This window comes from Pteropus medius, unplaced genomic scaffold (assembly GCF_902729225.1).
Source record: "Pteropus medius unplaced genomic scaffold, Ma_sr-lr_union100, whole genome shotgun sequence".
In the NCBI taxonomy this organism is placed as follows: domain Eukaryota; kingdom Metazoa; phylum Chordata; class Mammalia; order Chiroptera; family Pteropodidae; genus Pteropus; species Pteropus medius.
The window spans coordinates 9,708,645-9,730,489 of NW_024344378.1; the positions used below are offsets into that span (position 1 = coordinate 9,708,645).

The 21,845-nt window shown below is 31.0% G+C and overlaps 2 protein-coding genes and 1 pseudogene across 13 annotated transcripts in view; 1 reads left to right on the forward strand and 2 right to left on the reverse strand.

Moving 5' to 3' along the window:
• The window catches only part of ATRNL1 (attractin like 1), a 627,375-nt gene that overhangs the window by 446,816 nt on the left and 158,714 nt on the right, over positions 1–21,845 (reverse strand). For all 12 annotated transcript variants that reach the window (XR_005654640.1, XM_039871115.1, XM_039871112.1 and 9 more), the window contains one exon: positions 9,253–9,305. Coding sequence is in view for 11 of the 12 variants with exons in the window: in XM_039871115.1 (XP_039727049.1) it covers positions 9,253–9,305 (53 nt within the window). In the remaining variant the exon portion in view is untranslated. The remainder of the gene's footprint in view (positions 1–9,252; positions 9,306–21,845) is intronic.
• LOC120609742 (translation initiation factor IF-2-like) overlaps positions 1–21,845 on the forward strand; it is a 449,818-nt gene that overhangs the window by 267,339 nt on the left and 160,634 nt on the right. The window lies entirely within an intron of this gene.
• LOC120610013 (uncharacterized) lies at positions 8,668–8,789 on the reverse strand (annotated as a pseudogene).

The following is a 21,845-nucleotide window of genomic DNA, read 5'->3' on the forward strand; positions in this document are numbered from 1 at the left end:
ACTCACTAAGACTGGGACAATGAAGACACACCAGTTTACCTCATGTGCACGTGTGTGGGATGTGGGAGGAAATCAGAGAACCTGGAGAAACCCACACAAACATGGGGCTACCGCGTCAACTCCACACAGACAGTGGCCCCCACCAGGAATCAATTTTTTTTCCTCATCGTTATAACAAAACAACATTGAACGAAACAATGTTATTCGAAGACCTACTGTTTTTAACATATAGCTCCAGGAATATGCCTCAGAAAATCATCTAAAACGCTCTTTCGTGCTTTATTGCCCTCACCAAGCTCATACCTCTCAAATCTTTCGTCTCTTCACCAAGTTCTATGCGTTTCAGTTTTAGTATCTCACATGCCATGTTCTTTCTAACCAGGGACCGTTGCGCATGCTGCCCCACTGACTCTACTCCTTCCCGTCCTCACACCATCACCACTCCACTACCAAGTCATCTTCCGCATCGAAGCTCCATCATCCTCTTGCCTCACTCACGCCTACTCCTTATCCCACGATTAGGTCAGGCTCTCTTGTCATGTATTTCCAAAGCATCTACAGTTCCCATTCGGAGTTCTTATGACAGTCATATCTAGGTAATTGCATAACAGGTTTCGTATATATTTTCTCTAATAGTTTATAAGCTTCAGTATAGCAGAACGCATCTTGTTCACTGCAATATCCCCAAAGTCCAACAAAATAGTCAATAAATATATGTTGAATAAGTAAACAAAAGAGGGTCAATTCCAACAACCAACACTCTTTCCAAGCTCCAACAGTGTAACTCTTCAGTAAGTAAATTAAGGAGAAAAAGTATGTCACCCTTGTGAGCATTAAATGAAATAATTAATATTGTTTTCACGTAATAAATATTCAGTATTAGTTTTCCTTGCTTGCTGAACAGTACTATCCATACTTACAATTATTAATTAAAATTTTCTATTGAGCTTGAAACATTTAGAAAAATTACAAATGTAAACTCTGTCGCAGGAAATTTGCAAGTTGAATACTTACTAAATATATCACAGAAAAAAGCATAAAATCTTTGTTATTATCCACACTCTGAAAATTAACAATTATGTAGGCTAGGATATACATTTAAAACTTACTGAGTCTTAATTTTTTCATCTAAGAACACAAGAGGATGAACAATGATTACCAATGCCTATACATCAATAATTCTAATTAGGGGTTTTTATGTAAAATGCCATGACTTCATCAGAAGCCACCTTCCCCTGCTTCATAGTGTCTCCAGTAGCTCAACTTTCCATTATTCTGTAATGACATATGGGAATCTACTCAGATATTGCTTGAAGCAAAAGTTTCATAGACTAAGTAAAAAAAAAAAAGCTTGAAACTCATTTTTATTTAAATTAATGGCCGATGCTTAAAGTTTTGCAATCAAGAATTGTCCTACTTTGTGTAACTAAACTGAAAAATAAATGTAAAGCAACTTTTACTTGATAATCTGTAACATGATCTCCAAACACTTTTTGGTCAAACACTCCAACAATAAAAATACCTGCCCGTACAGCCACAATACATGTATATTCATTTATTAATTGATAATTTATATGTGTACTACCATTCTATACTTACTGAATGCCGGTCTAGAAGCCTCATACTTTTCTAACTATGAGTTTCAACAAAAGAAGGTCCTGGGTTCAGAGACTTTCATTCTAGTGAGTGATGAAAACCCATATTCAAATAAACAAGTAAACAAGTGAGACAGATAGTTTCCTACAGTGTAAATGTTAGGATAGGGGAAAAAAAGGTTATTGTGATACCTGAGGGCGTCCACTTTATGTAGGAGTGAAATAAGAGCTAGGCAGAAAAATAGTAAATGCAAAAGCCATGATTTAAGATGAAGTTTGAGATAATTAAGAACAAGTAGATTAATTCATTAAGGAATTTTATAAAAATAAAATGACTTATATCAATTCCCAAAAGTAAAGGAATCTAATTCTGGACTCTATTTGTTCATTCCTGTACCAATATGGGAACCAGTTTAGTTGGAGTTATAGTATGCCTGAATATTTATCAGGTGGGAATTTCTCACTATTCTTGCTTATAAATTTTATTGAATATTCTAAAAGTTTACTATTTAAAATGATTTTAAGGTAATTTTTTTCTAGGGTATACCCTTTAAAACACTGAACTTAGTGAAATTCTAATTGGAACTACATAAAATTTATACATAAAATTTAAAATATATTTTTATATGGAGACTTCTCATTTGAGAAAATCATATGAATTTTTAATTGTTTAGATTCGCTTTGTTTCCTTTAACATGATGGTTTTATTTTATTCACATAAAAACAATTCTTGGGTTAAATATCTTTCTGATGCTTGTTGCTCTAGTTTTATCACCTGTGGTTGAGTGTGCAGACCTGCACCGTCTGGACCAAAACTGGCTTTGCCATTTCTTATTACTACTAACCCTATACGAATTAATTCAATTTCTCTGCCTCTGCTCCCTCAAATAAACAATGAGGATAATAAGTATATCCTTCTCATTAGAGGATTAAATAAACTAATACAAACAAAAAGCTTAGGACAGCCCAGCACGGTTAGTGCTCAATAAAGGTTAAATAGTACGATCATTATTTCAAAGTCATATAGCTGTTCTCCAGTTTGGACAAAAACTATGTTTTATTCAATAAATGATGCTAGATAATGAGCTCATATCTGTGAGAAAAAAAAGTTGAGAATATTACATATGTTATAACACCTTCTATGTAAAATCATTCTCAAGACATGATTTAGTAGAAAGGCATGCAGTGCCTTCATTAGCCTATTCTGCATTTTTATACAAATAAAGAACTATTAACCCTTGCTGAAGGTAGTACAGCCCCACACCAGGTTACATGGCTTAGTGGGAAAATAAGGGCAGGCCATGGGCCCTCACTGTCCCTCGAAGTCGGGAGCCTTTGCAGACGGCAAGTACACTGTGCAACTCCTGCTGGATGCCCTGGTGGGAGGTTTTTAGACATTTTTATTTTCTTCCTTAAATTTTTTTTAAGTTATTTTTAGAACGAGTCTATGTTATTTGCATAACCCAAAAATTTAATACTTACCATAAAATATATGGTCAAATTGTTTACATCTCTTTTAGATTAATTCAACAGCATTTTTTTTTCTTTCAGCTGTTCTTAACTTTTTTATAATTGTGTTATGGTGCCCTTCATTTTAGAATATTCAAAAATATTAAATAACTCGGAAATAAACACCTCAAGATACTGGGATATAACTTCATGAAAATTAATAAAAACCCTAATGATCAAAGAATAAGGTTAAAATGCCAACCGTGTGGCTCATTTATGCTTTGTCAGATAATCTTTAATCAATCATGTCTTCATTTTATGAGATATAAGAATTGAGATTCTCTGTATTCATCAAGGTCACTTCTGCTCCATCTGCAGATGGACCAGCTAGATCCTAATTAAGTAGCTATTTATATTCATACAAGTCTACAAAACATTAACTAACAAAATATGTTTAATTTAAAATAGAAAAAATATTTTTATTGTTTTAGAACAAAATACAAAATAATTACACTAAAAAAAGGTTATTTCAAGTTTTAACTGTTTTGTATGACAGCTTTTTAAGTAATTAAACTGAGAGTGATATTTGCTTTTTTTAATTCACAATTACAATAATGCTTATGAGAAATATTATCTATCAAACAAAAAAATTAAATCCAATAAATATGCTTATAAATAATATCTTTCAGTCCAAGACATAAACATTAATTAAATAAATTAATAATAATTAAAGGTTTTATAGTGAGATGGATGGAGAGATGAATATTTCATTTTCTTACTAATGTAAACTAAGGTAGGATGTGATAAGTGGTAGAAGTGATCACTGAGTATATAAGTAGTAATTAAATTGCTGACTCTCAAAAAGGCAGTGTATTATTATCGTCAGAAAATTGCCCTGAACTCTAAATAGCAATAGAAGAAATTCAAAATAAAACAGTAATTTTTCAAAAAGTAAAACGTGATATAAACCCAAATATATTAGATTAAGTGGAAATGTACTAAAACACAATAATTAGCAGTTTGAGAATTACATGTAGCTAAAGAATTAATGAAGTAACAGCCTAAAGTAGATGTCTGCAGAAAGTGACTTTTAGTACTCTGATTCTACTCACTGAAAATATATCAGCCATTAACATTTTCATAGGCCAGCCTTTCATTTTGTGTTGAAGGTTTCCTTCGTTATAATTATCAAAATTAAAAAGAAAGCATTTAAGGAAAAAGGAAACTACACGACTTTGGGATTACTACTTTTTATATTTGTTGAGATAAATTACATAATTCAGTGTTTTCAAGGGTCAATCAAATTAGATATCATAGCTAGAAACTTTCTTTTTTTGCCATGTGAAGCATGACAGTTTTCTAATACACTTGGCTTTCGGGCTTAAACTGATGTTTGAAAAACTACTAAGACCGTCTATAGGATACGAATGCTGGTTTATTACTTTCAATTAAGTTAACACCATATTGCACTCAATTGCTTTAAGTCACTGTGTGGACCTGCATTTTAAATTTCACTCCAATCTTTAAAATCAGAATAGTTTCCATTAACACTTATTATAAAAACTACTGACCTTTTCTTTTTTCAACATCATTTTTTCCCAAATGCTATAAGCTCTAAAGGCCTCATAACAAATGACAAGAGTGCCATCTAGTGCTTTATGACTCTTCCTTGAACATTTTTAAACGAGAGTGACAATCCTATTATATACTCTAGAGATGAGCTGCCCCATCCGGTAGCTACCATCACTTGTGGCTGCTGAGTAATTAAAATGCGATTTATTTAAAATGAGGTTGTTATAGGTATAAAATATACAAACTGTATTTCAAAAACTTAATCTGAAAAAAAATCTTTCAGAAAAGATATCTTAATGATTATTATACTGTTATGTGTTAAAATGACATATTTTAGATATATTGACATAAAAATATTATTAAAATTAATTTCACCTGTTTCCTTTTACTGTTTAAATGTAGCTTGTAGAAAATTTTAAATTACATATGTTGCTCCCATTATATTCATATTGGATGCTGATCTAGAAAATTCACCTTAGTCTTAAACACAAAAGGCTTTTAAATATTAGTATATTTCTTACTTCTAAAACATAGAATATAATTTATACGTGTGCATAATTGTAACTAGTTACTCCTCCGAGACACAATAAAAGCTAAAGACTCAAGAAGAATCAAAGAGGGATTTCTAATTTTAAAAAATCAGAACAATTATATTCTTATAATGGCAAGGAAGTTTGAAAAAGAAACACAAAATTAATGTGGAAAAGATGGAAAATAAAGATAATTTAAAAGACCTAGAAATAGGCAATTTGAATATCTGTAAGGATAATAACTGCAAGTGGATTAAAACATGTTAAATATGTATTAGATATGTTTACGATACAAAAACTTCTCCTTACTTTGAACACTGGTAAATAAAGACTACAGCACTTACCATGATTTTTCTATATGAATTGTAACAATGAGTAACCAAATATCTGATGAGAGAAAATTTGTTTTTACAGAAGTTTTCCAATAAAGAAATCAAGAAGTAATTGAAATATCACAGTTCTGCAACTTCTAATCAATTACATTCAAAACATTGAACTTCAGTGTCTGCTAAGAATGTAAAAAGAGAAACTGGCAGGCATTACATGCTTCCGATAGATGAAAACACAAAACCACCTATGAAATAGTGTTTCCCCTAAAATCAAATCAGAATCTGACTAAACCTCTAAATCAGGGTTTCTCAATCTCAGCAGAACTAAAATATGGGGCCAGATAACTCTCTGCTCTAAAGAGACTATCTTGTGCACTGTAGGCATATAGGAGCATCCTTGGCCTTTGCCCACTAGATGCTCGTAAGACACATGCCCCAGGCCCAGTTATGATAAACAAAAATGTTTCCGAACGGTGTCAAATGTCCCATAGGCAAAAGAAACACCTTAATAACACATGGTAGTTTATATGCCACATTCTAATTAAAATAAGAAAAATAACTGCAAATGAATTAAAAAAATAATTACTTAATTAGAAATTTAAAAAATTCTTACATATACATACAAAAAGAACTGAACCATAAACTATGTAGAAAATAATTTAATAAGAAAAGTTATACAAACTGCAGGCAAAAACAACAATATTGTTTTTTTAATTACTAAAGACAAAACCTAAAACTAGTAAACTAGACAACAAAATTAGTGGAAAGGATTAATAAACCCAAATCCCAACCATCCCAATAAGAGAAAAAAAAACTGGAAAGGGAAGAAAAAAAACTGTCTTTATTTGCATGCAATATAATTAGCTACATATAAAAATAAAACAAATCAGTAAAATTAGAATTAACAGTTAATTGAAGTTTAGGAACATCAGAACAATGTACTAAAATGAATTTTATTTTTATGTATCAAACGTAAATAGAAAATATAATTTTTAAAAATGCTATATAAAATAGCAACAGAACTATTAGGGAATTACAGTTTTATACATCTAACAAAACTTGTTTGAGACATGGACACAAAAAATTGAGCTTAAAATTATTAGTCATAAGAGAAATGCAAATTAAAAGCAGAAGATCATACTATACATACTCTATAATGGCTATAATCAGAAAGACAATATGAAATGTTGATGAGAATGTGGAGAAACTGAAACATTTATAAATCACTAGTGGAAATGGTTCAGTCATGTAAAATTATTTGGCAGTTTCTTAAAAAGTTAAACATAAGATTAGCATATCATGTGGCAATTCTACTCCTAGAAATCTACCCAAGGAAAATAAAAATATATGTCTACACAAAGACTATCTGAATGTTTTTATATCAGCATTTTTTCATAATAGCCAAAGGCTACAAAAAAAAATTGGTATATCTATATAATGTTATACCATTTGCTATATTAACCAAGCAAATGAAAAGTACTTTATGGTCATCTCAATTGATGCAGAAAAACCATATGACATAAACACCAATTCCTGATAAAAACAGTATGCAAAATAAGAATAGAAGAGAATTGCCTCACCCTGATAAAAGCATCTAGGAAAAATCTATATCATACTTAATGGTGAGCAACTGCTTTCCTTCTAAAATCAGGAACAAGACAAGAATAATGACATGCTCATCATATCTTTTTACATGGTACCAGAGGTAGTAGCCAATGCAACAAGGCAAGAAAAAAAAAGGAATAGAGAAAGCAAAGAAAGAATTCAAATTTCATTATTGTCTATGTAGAAAATATGACAGAACTTACAAAATGGTACTTAAACTAATAAGTGAGTTTAGCAAAGCTGAAGGATACAATATCAACATTAAAATCAATTGTACTTGTACATACCAGACACTATCAGAAATGAAATATTAAAAAATAATGTTTACAATAGCATTAAAAATATAAAACATGTAGGTATACATCTGACAAAAAGTGACAAAGACCTGCACAGTAGAAACTACCAAATATTGTGAGAACAAATTAAAGAATAATTAAGAAAGAAAAAGAGATATACTAGTCGTCAGAAGACTCACTATAATTAAGATATCAACTCTCCCCAAACTGATCTATAAACTAAACATAATCTCAATCCAAATGCTAGCATGCATTTTTGTGAAAACTGACAAGAAGATTCTTAAATTCATTTGTAAACACAAAGAAAATGGAATAGTCAAATGAAGTTTGAAAAGGAAGAATGAAATTTTAGAATAAATGTTAAATGATTTCAAGACGTACTATAAAGCTAGAGTAATTATAACAGTGCTGTACTGGCATAAAAATAAATGAATAAATTAATGGAACAGAACAGAAAGTCCAGAAACAGTCTTACACACATATATGGACAACTAGATTTTCAACAAAGCACTTCACTGGTTAAAAGACAGTCCATAAACAAATTGTGATAGAACAGTTGGAAACTCATATGGAGAAAAAAATTTTTGATTTATCCTTTAAAATATATGTATATACACACTCAAAATGGGCTATATACGTAAATGAAAAACGTAAAAATATAAAATTTCTAGAAGAAAATACAGTGAGAAATCTTTGTGACCTTAGGTTAGGCTAAGCGTTCTCAAAAGAACAACAAACTGGTAAGTTGCACTTCATCTCAATTAAAAGCTTCCATTCAAAAAAAAATACTCTTAACAGAGTGAAAAGACAACCACAAAAGAAGAAAAAATATTTTTAAATCATATATCAGATAAAGGACATGCATTTGAAATACATAAAGTATCCTGAAAACTCAATAGTATGAAAACAAAAACTCCAATTTTAAAAAGTGGGCAATGGATTTAAACAAAATTCATCAAATAAAATATACATATAGCAAATAATCACATAAAAAATGCTTATGTCGTTAGTTACTAGAGAAATGCAAATAAAGTAAGAATTAGATACCATTACACACCTATTAGAATGCCTAAAATTAAAATGACCAACCATATGAAGTATTGAGAGATTTGGAAGGAGTGAAACTCTCATACACTGCTGGTAGAGATGCAAAATGGTACAACCATTTGAGAAATAGTTTGGTTATTTCTTTTTTTTTTCTTTTCTTTTTCTTAGGTGAGGCAACCTTTGGTTGACCTCACAGATTGCAAGGACCTTGTCAGCTTACAATTCCTTATTTTTTTATTTTTTACACCTACAACACCTGGTCTTCCTAGGTGGTCTCTCATCCAAGTACTAACCAGGCCCGACCTTGCTTAGTAGCTTCTGAGATCAGACGGGATCAGGCTTGTTCAAGGTAGCATGGCCGTAGACTAGTTTGGTTATTTCTTAAAAAGTTAAATACACATCTACCACATGAAAGTATCTTTCAATACAAAATCAGTGCAGCTTTTGAGTAATGACCAAAACTGTCCCTTGCAAAAACTATCACAAAATTTTATTTACTCAAAATTTAATCATAATGGAAAAGATTACATTAAAATTCAGCTGAGTTTACTCAAGTTCTATATTTTATTCCATGTTCAAAATAAGATCTATTGCTATTTTACACTTGAAAGTAGAAAAAAATGCACCAAATACAATTAAGAAAATATAACAAAAATACATTGTCTTTCTTAGCAATAAATATGGAGTTGTATAATAAGACTTAAGTAATAACAATGGTAACATAATAACGATAGCATCAGCTATTCAAGATGAATTTTATTTGCTGCACAATCACCTGAAAGTAATAATACAAACCAATTAATTAAAATAAAAAAATACAAATACTTACAATAACATGTTCCTCTAAGTGGATTACCAACATAGCGATTTTCAGAGTCACATCTGTAGAAATACAAAAACTCATTTACTATTAAACAAAATTCAAAAGCCTCATGTATTTCTTCAAGCAAAAAAGTAATTAAACTGTACATTAAAACATCTTTTAAAACTACAGCATTAATTGAAGTTTTAAAAACAAATCTTCAAAAGAATTAATGTAGAAAGCCTATATATGAGCATGAGTGAGACAAGAAATAAGGCAAATAAATACAGGGGATGTCACAAGGCAGATGGGATAAGATTATGAGTTTGGGGATTTGTATTCTTCCTTAATAAAATAAAAAGAAATTGAAAGTCTGGGTAAAGATATGAAGACATTTTTAGGTAGAGGAAAAATATTGGGAGAATTCATAAATCCACATCATGTTCTTACTTCTGGTATTCTTTGAAAGTGCCTAAAAAAGATAAAGTGTTGTTCTGCATAATGCTACTTCCTGGAACACTCTCCCAAATGAATTATTATAAAAGTATACAATAGGATAACTCAATAAAGTGTCTTAATATTTAAATTATATGTGAGTTTAATAAATGAGAAAGACCTGAAAATGTCTTCAGTTTTAGTTGTTAATTAGAACAGAGAAATAAATTTAATACATATATATTTTAATTAATGACAGGCCTAACAGTTGAGAATAATAATCTAAATAATCAGGTTTCATACTGAATGTGCTTTTCAGCCATGCTAGTTTCTGAATCCAAGCAAAAAATAAATAAATAAGTTGAAGAGTAAATCTTTTTCTACACTAACTACAAAATTAAAGTAGAAATATGATAGCCTTTTATAACTCTAATTTTATTCTCTGTGAAACAAAGAGACTTTCAGGGTTAGATTTTCTGTGACTTTTCCAAATATGTGGTATATAGGGGTTTTCTAGCTTTAGAAAATCATCATACTAATTACTGCTGGGTTAAGCACTTCAGAATCTATACTATTGCTATACTATTGTTCTTTCTTTAGGCTCGCCTGCCTAAATCCCATCACTTCGTATATACATATACTGAAAGATTGATTTACAATACATTAGAATTCCTTTGTCTGCAGCAAAAAATAAACTTGATTTGTCCCAAGTATCTCAATACTACTTTTAGAATATGAAAATATTCAACATAATATTCCCTATGATGTTTTGCATGATATTCCCTGCATACCTTACTTGCCTAAATAGATTGTTTTCAAAGTCCCATGGCAATTTAAAATGACTAACTGACAAATGACAAGAAATCTAAGGACTTTTAATTGATCTCTATATTGACTTTAAGAGTTCTGGATACAAACCTATTTTCCAACAGGGAAATTATAAAGTTTTCATTTTTGTTAATAATATTTAGTTTATGCAAATTATATATTATGTTGGACTAGAAATTATTGTAATATGTTTACCTTCAACATAATATAATTTTTAGAAAGGAACAGTTAATATTTTATTTCTCAAACCACAAATTTTCTCATACAGATGAAATTATATCCTCATGTTTAGGAAGTAACTTTTGTTAGTTTAAAGAAATTAACAGTTTGGAAGGAAACAACAAAATTTTAGGCATAAAACAGCATAAAAAATACAAAAGTATAAATAACTAAAGGACAGACATTCCTTATATTTTGTTAGGACATCTCATCATCATTAGATGGCAGTCAATTTCAAAGATAATGTTTTATTTGATGCAATAAAAATTCCAAGGAGCTTTAAAGGAGCTAGAAAAGTTGATTTTAATGTTCATATGCAGAAGTAAACATAAGAATAGTTAGAAAAACAATGAAAAGGAAGAGGTTTGATGGGAGTTAGACTTAAAAGATAGTAAAATACACTCAAAATCTATACAATTAGAATAGAATGGTATTGACACATCAATAGAAAAACCAAAGGTACAGAATAGAAATTCCAGAAACAGGCTCAACTAACATACACTAAAAACCTAGTATCTTATAGAAGCAGTATTTTAAATGGCTGGGGGAAAGATAATCTTTTTCATAAATGGTATTAAGACAACTGGATAGTCATTTGGAAAAATAAAAAATCAGATGCAATTCTCATACCATATACACACAAAAATATTCAAAATCAATTAGAAATCTAAGAGTCAAAAATAAACTTTAAACATACTAGAAGAAAAGATGGGTGAATTGCACAAGAGCACAGGCATAATGAAAGGCTTCCTAACCATAAATAAAATTCCAAATGCTATTTTAAAAAGACTAAGAATATGACTACATGATAAAAAACTTTTTCATGGTTAAAAAAAAAAAATTAGTAAAATCAAAAGACATGAAAATGAGAGAAAATATTTGCAAGATATGTATGTCACATAAAAAGAGTTTTAATCTTGAATTTACAAAGAAGTCTAAAAATAAGGGGGGAACTAATAACTCTATAGAAAAACTGACAAAAGACATAAATAGACAATTCACAAAAAATGATATTAAGTTAAAACTATGCCAAGATACCATTTCTCCCCCATCAGATTGTCAAAATTTCAAAAGCATACCAATATACTCTGCTTATGAGCCTGTGGGAAAACAGGCCCTCCCATACACTGCTGGTGGGAATACAAAATGAGAAAATCTCAGAGAAGTTAACAATGTCTAACAAAACTTCATATGCACTTATTCTTCAACCCAGCAATCCCACTTATAGGAATTTACTCTGGAGAAAACTTCTAACAATACGAAAGTATATGTGTTCAAGTTTATTCACTGCAGCATCTTTTGTAATCACAAAATACTGAAAAATATATAAACATCCATGCGTACGAGATTTGTTAAACCATGGTACATACGCACAATGAAGTACTATGCAAATTTAAGCAAAGCCAAATGAAATAATTGTGAAGATTTATAACTTGATACATATATAGATCTATGTCACTTTTTGCATAAAAAAGAATGTGTGTGTATGTGTCATACTAAAGCCATTTAATGACTTTACCTTTACAAAAAGAAACAAAGGAAGGATAAACCAGATAAAGTTGATAATCCCTCTTAGTATATTTCTTAATCCCTTTGCTTTGGAAAGAATGTTAATGTTTAACATATTCTAAAACATATATACATATATATATGTATATATTAAAATAATAAGAATGAGAAAGGGAAAAAACCTTAAACAGAAAGTAAACTAAAGAAGTAAACCTAATAAATTTCAAATAAATAATATATAGCCATCCTGAAGAGAAAGGGAAACGGGAGAAGGTGGGTGGATGGGAGGAAGAAGGGAACCATTCCAAATAAGTTATGAGCCCAGTATTTGACTATACACTTTCAATCTTGGGCAGTGTAAGGCGGAGGAGGGAAAACTGGAATCAAACTTTGAAATCCTTTCAGTAGGTTTGTTTGTTGAAGTAATACAGACAAAGCAATTCTGAAAGTATTCTAAATGTATTATAGAACTGAGCAAACAAGGAACGTGCTAATGTCATTGGGAGTCAGTGTTTTCATTGAGTTAGAAGAGACACACAAATATTGATGTGGAGAAGGCCCAAAAGAACCTTGTAGAGACAAACTGGAACTGGACATTTGGTACGAAGAAATGCTTTCCCAAATATGTGTATGTATGTGTATGTATATGCATGCCTACATACACATGAATCTGTATATATGTACTTCATATATGTGTACTTATTTATTTGTGTATATAAATAAATTACTATTCCCTAGCTCTGTTCACTGAATAGGCCACTAAGTAAAGGCACCTCAGCAGCAAAGAGCATGTAACACTAAGATATCAATCTTTATTATGACTGATTCTTGATTACAAGGAAGCAGAGCTATACAAAAAAACAGAAAAAGAAAGAAAAGAAGAAAAGGAAAGAAAAAAGCTAATTCCAGGCCTGAAGCAGGACAGGTATAAATATTCATAAAATTATGGGTATATGTCACAAAATCACAAGAGCCAGCTTGAACTAGCTCCCACTGAACATATCTGGGGAAATTAGATTGCTAAATAATTAAGTATAGTGGTGAATAATAACTATTAGGGAAGATAAGAATTCATGAGTTCATACTAATAATAAATAAATGGTGAAGAAGAGAAAGCTCTTGCTTACAGCAGAATGCTAAGGGCTCACTGGTAAATGCGAAGGAAGTATGGGAGTCGGTAATCATCATAGATAGCAAAGACTGAGATCAAGAAAGAATAATTAATTTTTTCTTCTCATAAATATGTCATGTACTATCAGATAACTTTGTATCAAGTCTAATTCACTCAAAAAAGACAAAGGAAAAAAAGAAAGAATTTGGCTATATTTGTCATCTCTAATCAAAATCCAAGACCCTATTCACTAGTAAATGTATTCTAATAGCAGTCACCACCTATAGAAAAATGTCTTCATTACAAAGGATGAAAGGAATGAAATCTCAAATAGATGTATACATGTATAAATGTATAAATTTATAAATGTATGTATAAATGTATCACACCCAATGCTGTGCTATGCAAACAAATGATTTTCCCATCTCATTTCCCACATGCTGAAATCAATTGATAAAAACATTTACGCTAATCTATAATAGATATAATCAGCTGATAGAATGAAATATTTGGCATAGCCATTATAGATTTTCATTAACATCTAATAATGTGATCTGGAGTCAAGATTGTCATAATCATCAATCTCATTGTAGACTTCATAAATAAATGCAAGTTAAAAAATCAGAATAAAGGACCTCACAAACAACTACTTTCAACAAGAGGAGAAAGCAGTATTACAAAGGAAATTATAATTTTTTTCTTAAAACAATTTTGCAAATATGAATGTAAGTAAATAATTAAATGAATAAAAAATGTTTTAAACTGTTTTATTCTGTAACAGACCACTGTGTTTAGTAACACAAAAGTAAAATTTCTTTCTGTTCTGTTTTTAAAAAGTCTTAATTTGCATTGTTGAAATTATTTTACCCATTCAAGAAAGTATATTTTCTCTATCAAAGACCAAAGATTGCCTTCGAAGTTTGAAAGCATTTACAGTGTGTATTATATAAATATTTAGTACATAAATATATAATTCAGTAAATAAAAAACAGCAATTGGATGGATATATTTATACTGGGTATCTAGCACCAACTAAGAAATTACCACAAACTTATTGACTTGATTAAAGTCAAACACATATTTATTATTTCACAATTTTTGTGAGTCAGAAGTATGGGCATAGTTAACTAGGAGTATGATATACTTGAGTTCTTTGACTCAGAGACTCTGAGATGCATTCAGGGGCTGGCTGGAACAAGGGTTCTCTGTAGAGCAGCAATAAAGATGTCAGCTGGGGTTGGGTTCTTATCAGAGGCTTGACTGGGGATGTACCTATTTCTAAGCTCCCTCAAGTGCTGGCAGAATTTATTTCCCTGCAGATATAGAACTGAGGGGCTTTATATCTTATTACTGGCTTGACGCTGCCCTTAGCTGCTAGAGGATGCCATCAGCTCCACCTATTTCTTCAAAGCCAGCAAAGGAGAAAGTCTTTAAAGCAAGTCTTCTAGCAAGACGCAGACATAAAACATATTCATGGAAGTGACATACCATAGCTTTTACCACATAATGTAGCGTAATCATAGAATTGATACCCCATCATCTTTGCAATATTTTCTGGTTTCAAAGCAAGTCACAGGTCTTACCCACACACTCAGTAAAAGGGAATTACAAAATAATGTGAATGCCAGCAGTCAGAGGTCATTGGTAGTCACTTTAGGGTCTGGCCATCATAATTTTGTTATATGTACACTTTTTATTATAAAATATATCAATATATTTATTTGAAATATGAATATAATAAACTAATTCACATAATAATTTGATAAGTCAAATTACATGATCAAGTTCAAACTCAGATTATAAGAGGTAAAGAGAATGTTGAAAGGAAAAGTTCAGATATAAATAATGCTTTAAACAAATTAATATTGCACTATGTAAGTTACATTAATATTATTCATACATAAGCTAAGTAATGTTTTTAAAATTCAGAATCCTTCTGTATAAAGATTAGATACAAACATTAAAAAGCTTCAGAAGCCTTCTGCATAGCTTAATTTAAAAAATAACTTCAAAGTATTTCTGTGCCTAAGCAAAGAGAGAATTATTCTCTGTCCCCACTAAGCAAACTAAGCAAATAGCTAGACCTTTTTAGAAAACAGATTTAGGCTGAAATATTTATAGGGATTTTGAAAAGGTAAATATTGTCATTACATGTCATATAAATAATAGTTACCATTTACGTGAATGATCCCATTACATTAAAAATACCACTTTTTAAAACAACAAAATATAAAATAATTCCATACTTCTAAGTGTTTAAAATACGGTATTTCATTCTGTTGATTTAAATACACATACACACTCATGACAGCTCTTACCATGAGATATAATTTTTCTACTCAGAAACAAAAAAAAGGCAGGACATTTAATTGCTACAATTTTGAAATATCATGACAGATGATTTTAAAAAGCTGAGCATCTGATAAATTTGCATTTTCGTGATAAATTATGAAAATTATACACGAGATAAAACATACTTGTTTTTGCTTTGGTTTTCTCTAAACAAACCCATAAAAATATCATAATATAAACAAAAATATATTAAGAAGTATCAAAATATCAATATTCATACCACACTTCTATGACAATTTACCATTTTTAAAAAGCAATAAAAATTCAGACATGAAGATATGATAAATCCTCAAATAGTATAAGAAGTATAGGTTCTAAAATTATAAGGCTGTTTATGTGTTTCAGAGTCCAATAATGGTAAGTAGAACTAACTAGGTAACTTGAAGAAAACTTGAAAAAATTAGATTTTTATTTTTCAATGCTTAAAAGCACTGGAGGGCCAAAGCGTAAAAGATTGCCAATCAGAATGTAGAGAAGAATGAAATGACTGTTGAATCATTTGGGGTAATCCTTTTTTCCCTGATTATAGATGGAAACAGTATTTAACAGGAATAAGGATTGGAGTCTAGCCCCATCAAGGGTTGGTGAGCTAAGCCCCAAAGAGTAATCTTAGCAGTAAGAGCATAGAAAAGCCATCCAGAGACTACAGCTCTTCTATGAACGGTCCTTATCCCTGAAAATGATTAAAGTACTACTGCTCTCAGGCCCATGGGAGAATTAAATACTCTCTGGAAAAAGAATTCATCCAAGGTCTCAAACTATCTATAAATAGATTTTGCAAATATGATATCCAGTATAAAATAAAAAATAACCAAGCTTGGAAATTAATAAGAAAACAAGAACAAGAAACAGTGGAAACAAAAGATGGTGAAAACAGAGCCATGGGAATTCAGATATTATCTAGGAAAAGACACAGGCTTTAAAGTGAAGGAAACTGGACTTTGGGTGGTAAACACACGATAGAATATACAGATGTCAAATGATAACGTACACCTGAAAATTATATGATGGTATTAACCAATGTTACCCCAATAAACTTAATAAAAAAAATAAAACAAAACAAAATAACTATATTATATGGGAGGAGATAACAGACCAGATTAAAAATTTGCCTAAACAATTAGAAACTTTAAGAATTTAATCTGAAAAACTGGACACTACGAAAACAATGAAATGAAAATAAAATAACCCAAATTAAGAACTGAATGGATGAGATTATCAACAAATTAGATGTTGTGGAAAAGAAAAAAATGAACTGAAAACCAGATCAGGAAAGAGTGGAAAATATGTAAAAGATATAAAAGACACAGTGTTCCAAGAGAAGAGGACAGAGAGGATGGAGAAGCAACATTTGAAGAGCACTAGCAGAACTTTCGGAAACCCCCAATGTGATAAGTGAAGAAATAATAGTAATAACAAAGCACATTATATTAAAACTGGTAAAATGAAAAGAAAGATAATTAAACCCAAAGATTAAAATAGACGTAAGAAGAAATTAAAAATCTGAATAGTTTATAACTTTTAAAGAAACTGAATATTTTTTTATTTTAAAGAAATAATTAAAATCTTTCTACCGAAAAAAAAAAATATCTAGGACCAAGTGGCCACCTTGATGATATTACCTAATAATGTGGAACGGAATACTAACCATATGGAAAAAATTGATATATTGGATTATATTAAAATTAAGAATTTCTCTTCAACAAAGACATGCAAAACTGTGAAAATCCCAACCACAAAGTGGTATTTATCACACTTATCACCAACAAAATGCATGTACCCAAAATGTATAAAACATTATTATAAATGACTGAGAAAAAGAGAATCCAGTAGAAAAAATTTCTCAATTAACTTGAAAGATAACTATTTCTTAAAAGAGAAAACTCAATTATTGATTAAATCTTTAAAAACTAAAGAACTTATTTAGTTCTTAAGAAAAAATGTAAATTCAAGTTATAACATATCAATTGCACATCCAATTCCTTAAAATTAAAATGTCTTATAACACCAAGTATTGTCAAGAGCCTAGAGCATTAAGAAAACTCATATAGCCCTGGAAGTAGTAGAACTTGACATAACAATTTTACAAAAGAGTTAATTTTCTAAAATTGAAAATGTGGATACCCATTAAAAACGTATGCACTCATGAACCCATTAAAAACGTATGCACTCATACATACCCATTAAAAACGTATGCACTCATGAACCAGGAGACATATATGAGGATACTCATAGGTGCATTAGTTGTAGTGTTAAAAAAAATAATAATAAAACTAGGATTGTCAAGTAGGAGAACGGGTAATTAAAGTGTGACATAATCATAAAATAAAATACTATACAGCAGCAGTCCCTAATCTTTTTGACACCTGAGACCGGTGATCCTATAAGACTCAAATGCCTGATGATCTGAAGTGGAGCTGAGGCGGTGATGCTAGCGCTGGGGAGCGGCTGCAAACACAGATGAAGCTTGGCTCACAGGCCCATGGCTTACCTCCTGCTGTGTGGCCAGGCTCCTAACAAGCCAAAGACCAGTACCTGTCCACAGCCTGGGAGCTTCTGCTCTACAGCCTGGAAAAAGATCAAATTATAGCTACATAGATCCAATAATTTGGATGAATATGAAGTCATTGCTGGTAGAAATGCAAAATGGTAGAGCCACTTTCAAAGACGTTTTCGCAGTCTCTTACAAAATTAAACATTTTATTAACATATGATCCAGCAATTACACTCCTTTGTATTGATCTATAGGAGATGAAAAATTATGTCCATACAAAAATCTGCACATGGATGTTTACAGCAGCGTTATTCATAATTGCCAAGTTTTGGAAGCAACCAAAATGTACTTCAGTAGACGAGCAGATAAATAAACTGTGGTGCATCCAGAAATGGAATACGATTCAAAAGTAAAAGGAAAGGAGCTAGCAATCCATGAAAAGACATGAAGGAAACTTAAATGCATATTACTAAGTGAAAGAAGCCAATCTGAGAAGGCTACATACTGTATGATTTCAATGATATGACATTCCAGAAAAGTAAAAACTATGGAGACAGTGAAAAGATCACTGAAGGAGAGAATAAATAGAAGTACAGAGAATTTTTACGGCAGTGAAACCACTCTCTATGATACTATAATGATAGATACTTGTCATTACACATTTGTCAAAACCCATAGACTGTAAAACACCAAGAGTGAACCCTAAGGTAAACGGATGATACAGTTTCATAAACTGTAACAAATGCACCAGTCTGGTGAGGGGTACTGATAATGCAGGAAGCTGTGCATGTGTACAGGTAAGGGGTACATCAGAAATTTCTATACCTTCTATTATTGCTGTAATCCTACGACTGCTCTAAAAAATCAAGTCTATTAGAAAAAAATCCAGGTTTATAAAACAAATCATGAAAGATAAAATATAGAAATTTAATGTCTTTAGAATTAAGAAAAAAATCTAACAATATTGGATCAAAATAAAATAAAAATTGAAATTACTGATCATTTAGAAAATATTTCACATTAAAAAATACGAACTGAATAGTGATTAATCTTAGAACAGTTATAGCACAACTCTCTAAGGAATAAAGTCAGTCTCTACATTGTGTAATTCTCCTCCTAAGGAGAAAATACAGTATTAAGAATTTTTGCTATCAAAGAATATTTATTTTAAATTAATTACTAAATATTTTACATTTGAATTTGGAAATTAAAAGGTAGAATAATATATAGCTCATAAGTATTATACATACATTTTCTGACAAAGTCTCGACAAGAGAAATGATGTATATATTTTTCATTCTGGACATAATGTTTCAATTGTCATTTGCCAATTATTCTCAATAAGGAAATGATGGGTCTACAATAGATAAAGCACTGGTTTTTTAGTTAAAGAAACCTAGGTAGAAGTCCTGTTCCTACACTAATTAGATTGTGCCCATGGGCAAATTAACTTTTGTAGGTTTCAAATTCATTTACAGTAAAAAACAGGGATAAAAAACAACCTACTTTATGGAATTGTTACAAAAATTAAATACAACTGCTCAACCCAGAGACAGGCCATTCGGTAAGGATAATGATAACAAAACTGACAGTACTGAAGAAGAGGAAAAACATTTAAAAAAAGAGAGGATATTATATTTGCAACTACAAATGTCAAAACAAGACAAAAAATTATTTGAGAAAAAGATTGCACTGAATTATTTTCAATCCTCTATCCTTTTTCGCTAGAAGAGGACTGAACTCTACCACACAGCCACTGCATTCGGGCATCCAGAAATGAATCAAGCTGACATAATAGTATATAGCAATAGTTCATCTTCTAATACACATGCATTTGAAATGTGTCTATATTTTGATAAAGCATCTACACATATACCGGATGTATTTCTACATTAAAATGTTGAAATTTACTATCATTTACTTCTTCATAGAAGGTTAAGTTGGACATACTATAGAACTATTTATTTTATCCTCTGATATTTCGAGATAACTTTTAATAATAAATATACAACAATGACAAAAAATAAACTGAAAGCTTAAAGCATATTCTCTTTCTTTGGCATGTAACTCTGTTACTTTTTGTGATTACTTCCAACTTATAATTCGTATATCCTACACCTTAATTCTATACTCTGTTCCCTATTCTGCATTTCTTTTATAATAAAAATCGCAATGACTCTACATGTGTTATGAGACCTATTCTGACCATACTGAGTTAAAACCACTTAACTTTGCTATACCAGATGTTAATGTAATAATCAAATTGGAGATCAAGGACTATGCCAATCTCCTAAGAGAAAGCCTTCAATGAGAATAGCTATGATAAAAGAGATGGAAAAGTCAGCAAAGGTTTTAACAGATGAATGGGAATCAAAGAACAATTTAACCCTAAAAACCCCACAGACAGTTCACTAACCTGACCCCAGAAGACACACTTAATGAATAGGTTACTTAAGGTAATTTAAATGAAAAGTACGATAACCAAGGGTGGCAAGCTAGGTGCCAAGGGAACAGTAATGACTCATGAAAGGGTATGCTAATTCCTATAATTAAACAACATTAAAATTTCATTAGTTTCACACAATAAAAGTTTGACTGTAGCTTAAGGCACAGGCCAGTGTAGAGGGGTGGAGTTGGGGAAGAAGTCTTGCTCCATGCAGTCTTCCAGGACCTGGGCTGTTTCTGAGTCTGCAATCTTTTAGGTCCTCATCTTCCTCCCCACTGCACTGTTGAATGGAGGAAGAGAGGATCCATGGCACAGAAACTTTATGTGTCAGGCCTAGCGTGGTGGACATTATTTATACCTATTGGTCAGAAGCCAACTACATGACCTCCAACCTAACTGTAATAGAAACTGGGAAATATAATTGTGTTCAGAAAGTTTCCACAATTGACAACTAAATGAAATTCAATCTAGTGCTGTCCTGAGAGATGATGTGTTGACATAGAAAGACTGATGGCAGAGCTAACACTTAGATACAACAGTACATTCCTAAAAATCCAAGAGTACAGCAAGGGAGTCGTATTCTGAGAGAACTCAAGCATTTAGTTGACATGAGATGATTTTTTTTGCTCAGGTTGGACTTCTTACCAGAAGATCACCTTCCTGGAGAGTAGGAGTTGCATATTACCAAATCTGGTTTTATATTTGGCAAGCTTAAACTGAATTAGTAACATGCTTTCTGAACTGGTATTTTGAGATATATGGCTTTTTGGTACAGCCTTATGGCCTTTCACTGAATAAATATTTTCAGAATAAAGCAAGCATAGGAGGTCCTCAAGTAAATTATTTCTTAGGTATCAAGACAGCTTGGCTCATTGGCACAAGTAAACCATTAGACCAGACCTATTTGCAATTGCAACTGGAGTAGGCAAAACAACCTAGAAAAAGCCTAACAATATTTAGTGTTAGTATTTGAAGACTATATATACCAGCTACTTATCCAATTGTTTATGAAGCTGATAATCTATATGCAAATTAGATGCAGTACAGAAAGGCAGGTTGTATAGCAAATTATTCCTCTGTATTCTTTATATATCATTTTAATGTAGATTAAGGCACAAAGATGAGAAAGGTACTGTTTTTCCCCATTCTCAATATGAAGACAAAAAAAAAGACAGGAGTAATCGGGCAAAATAAAAGTTCTAAGATACATTTGTTTATATATGTTT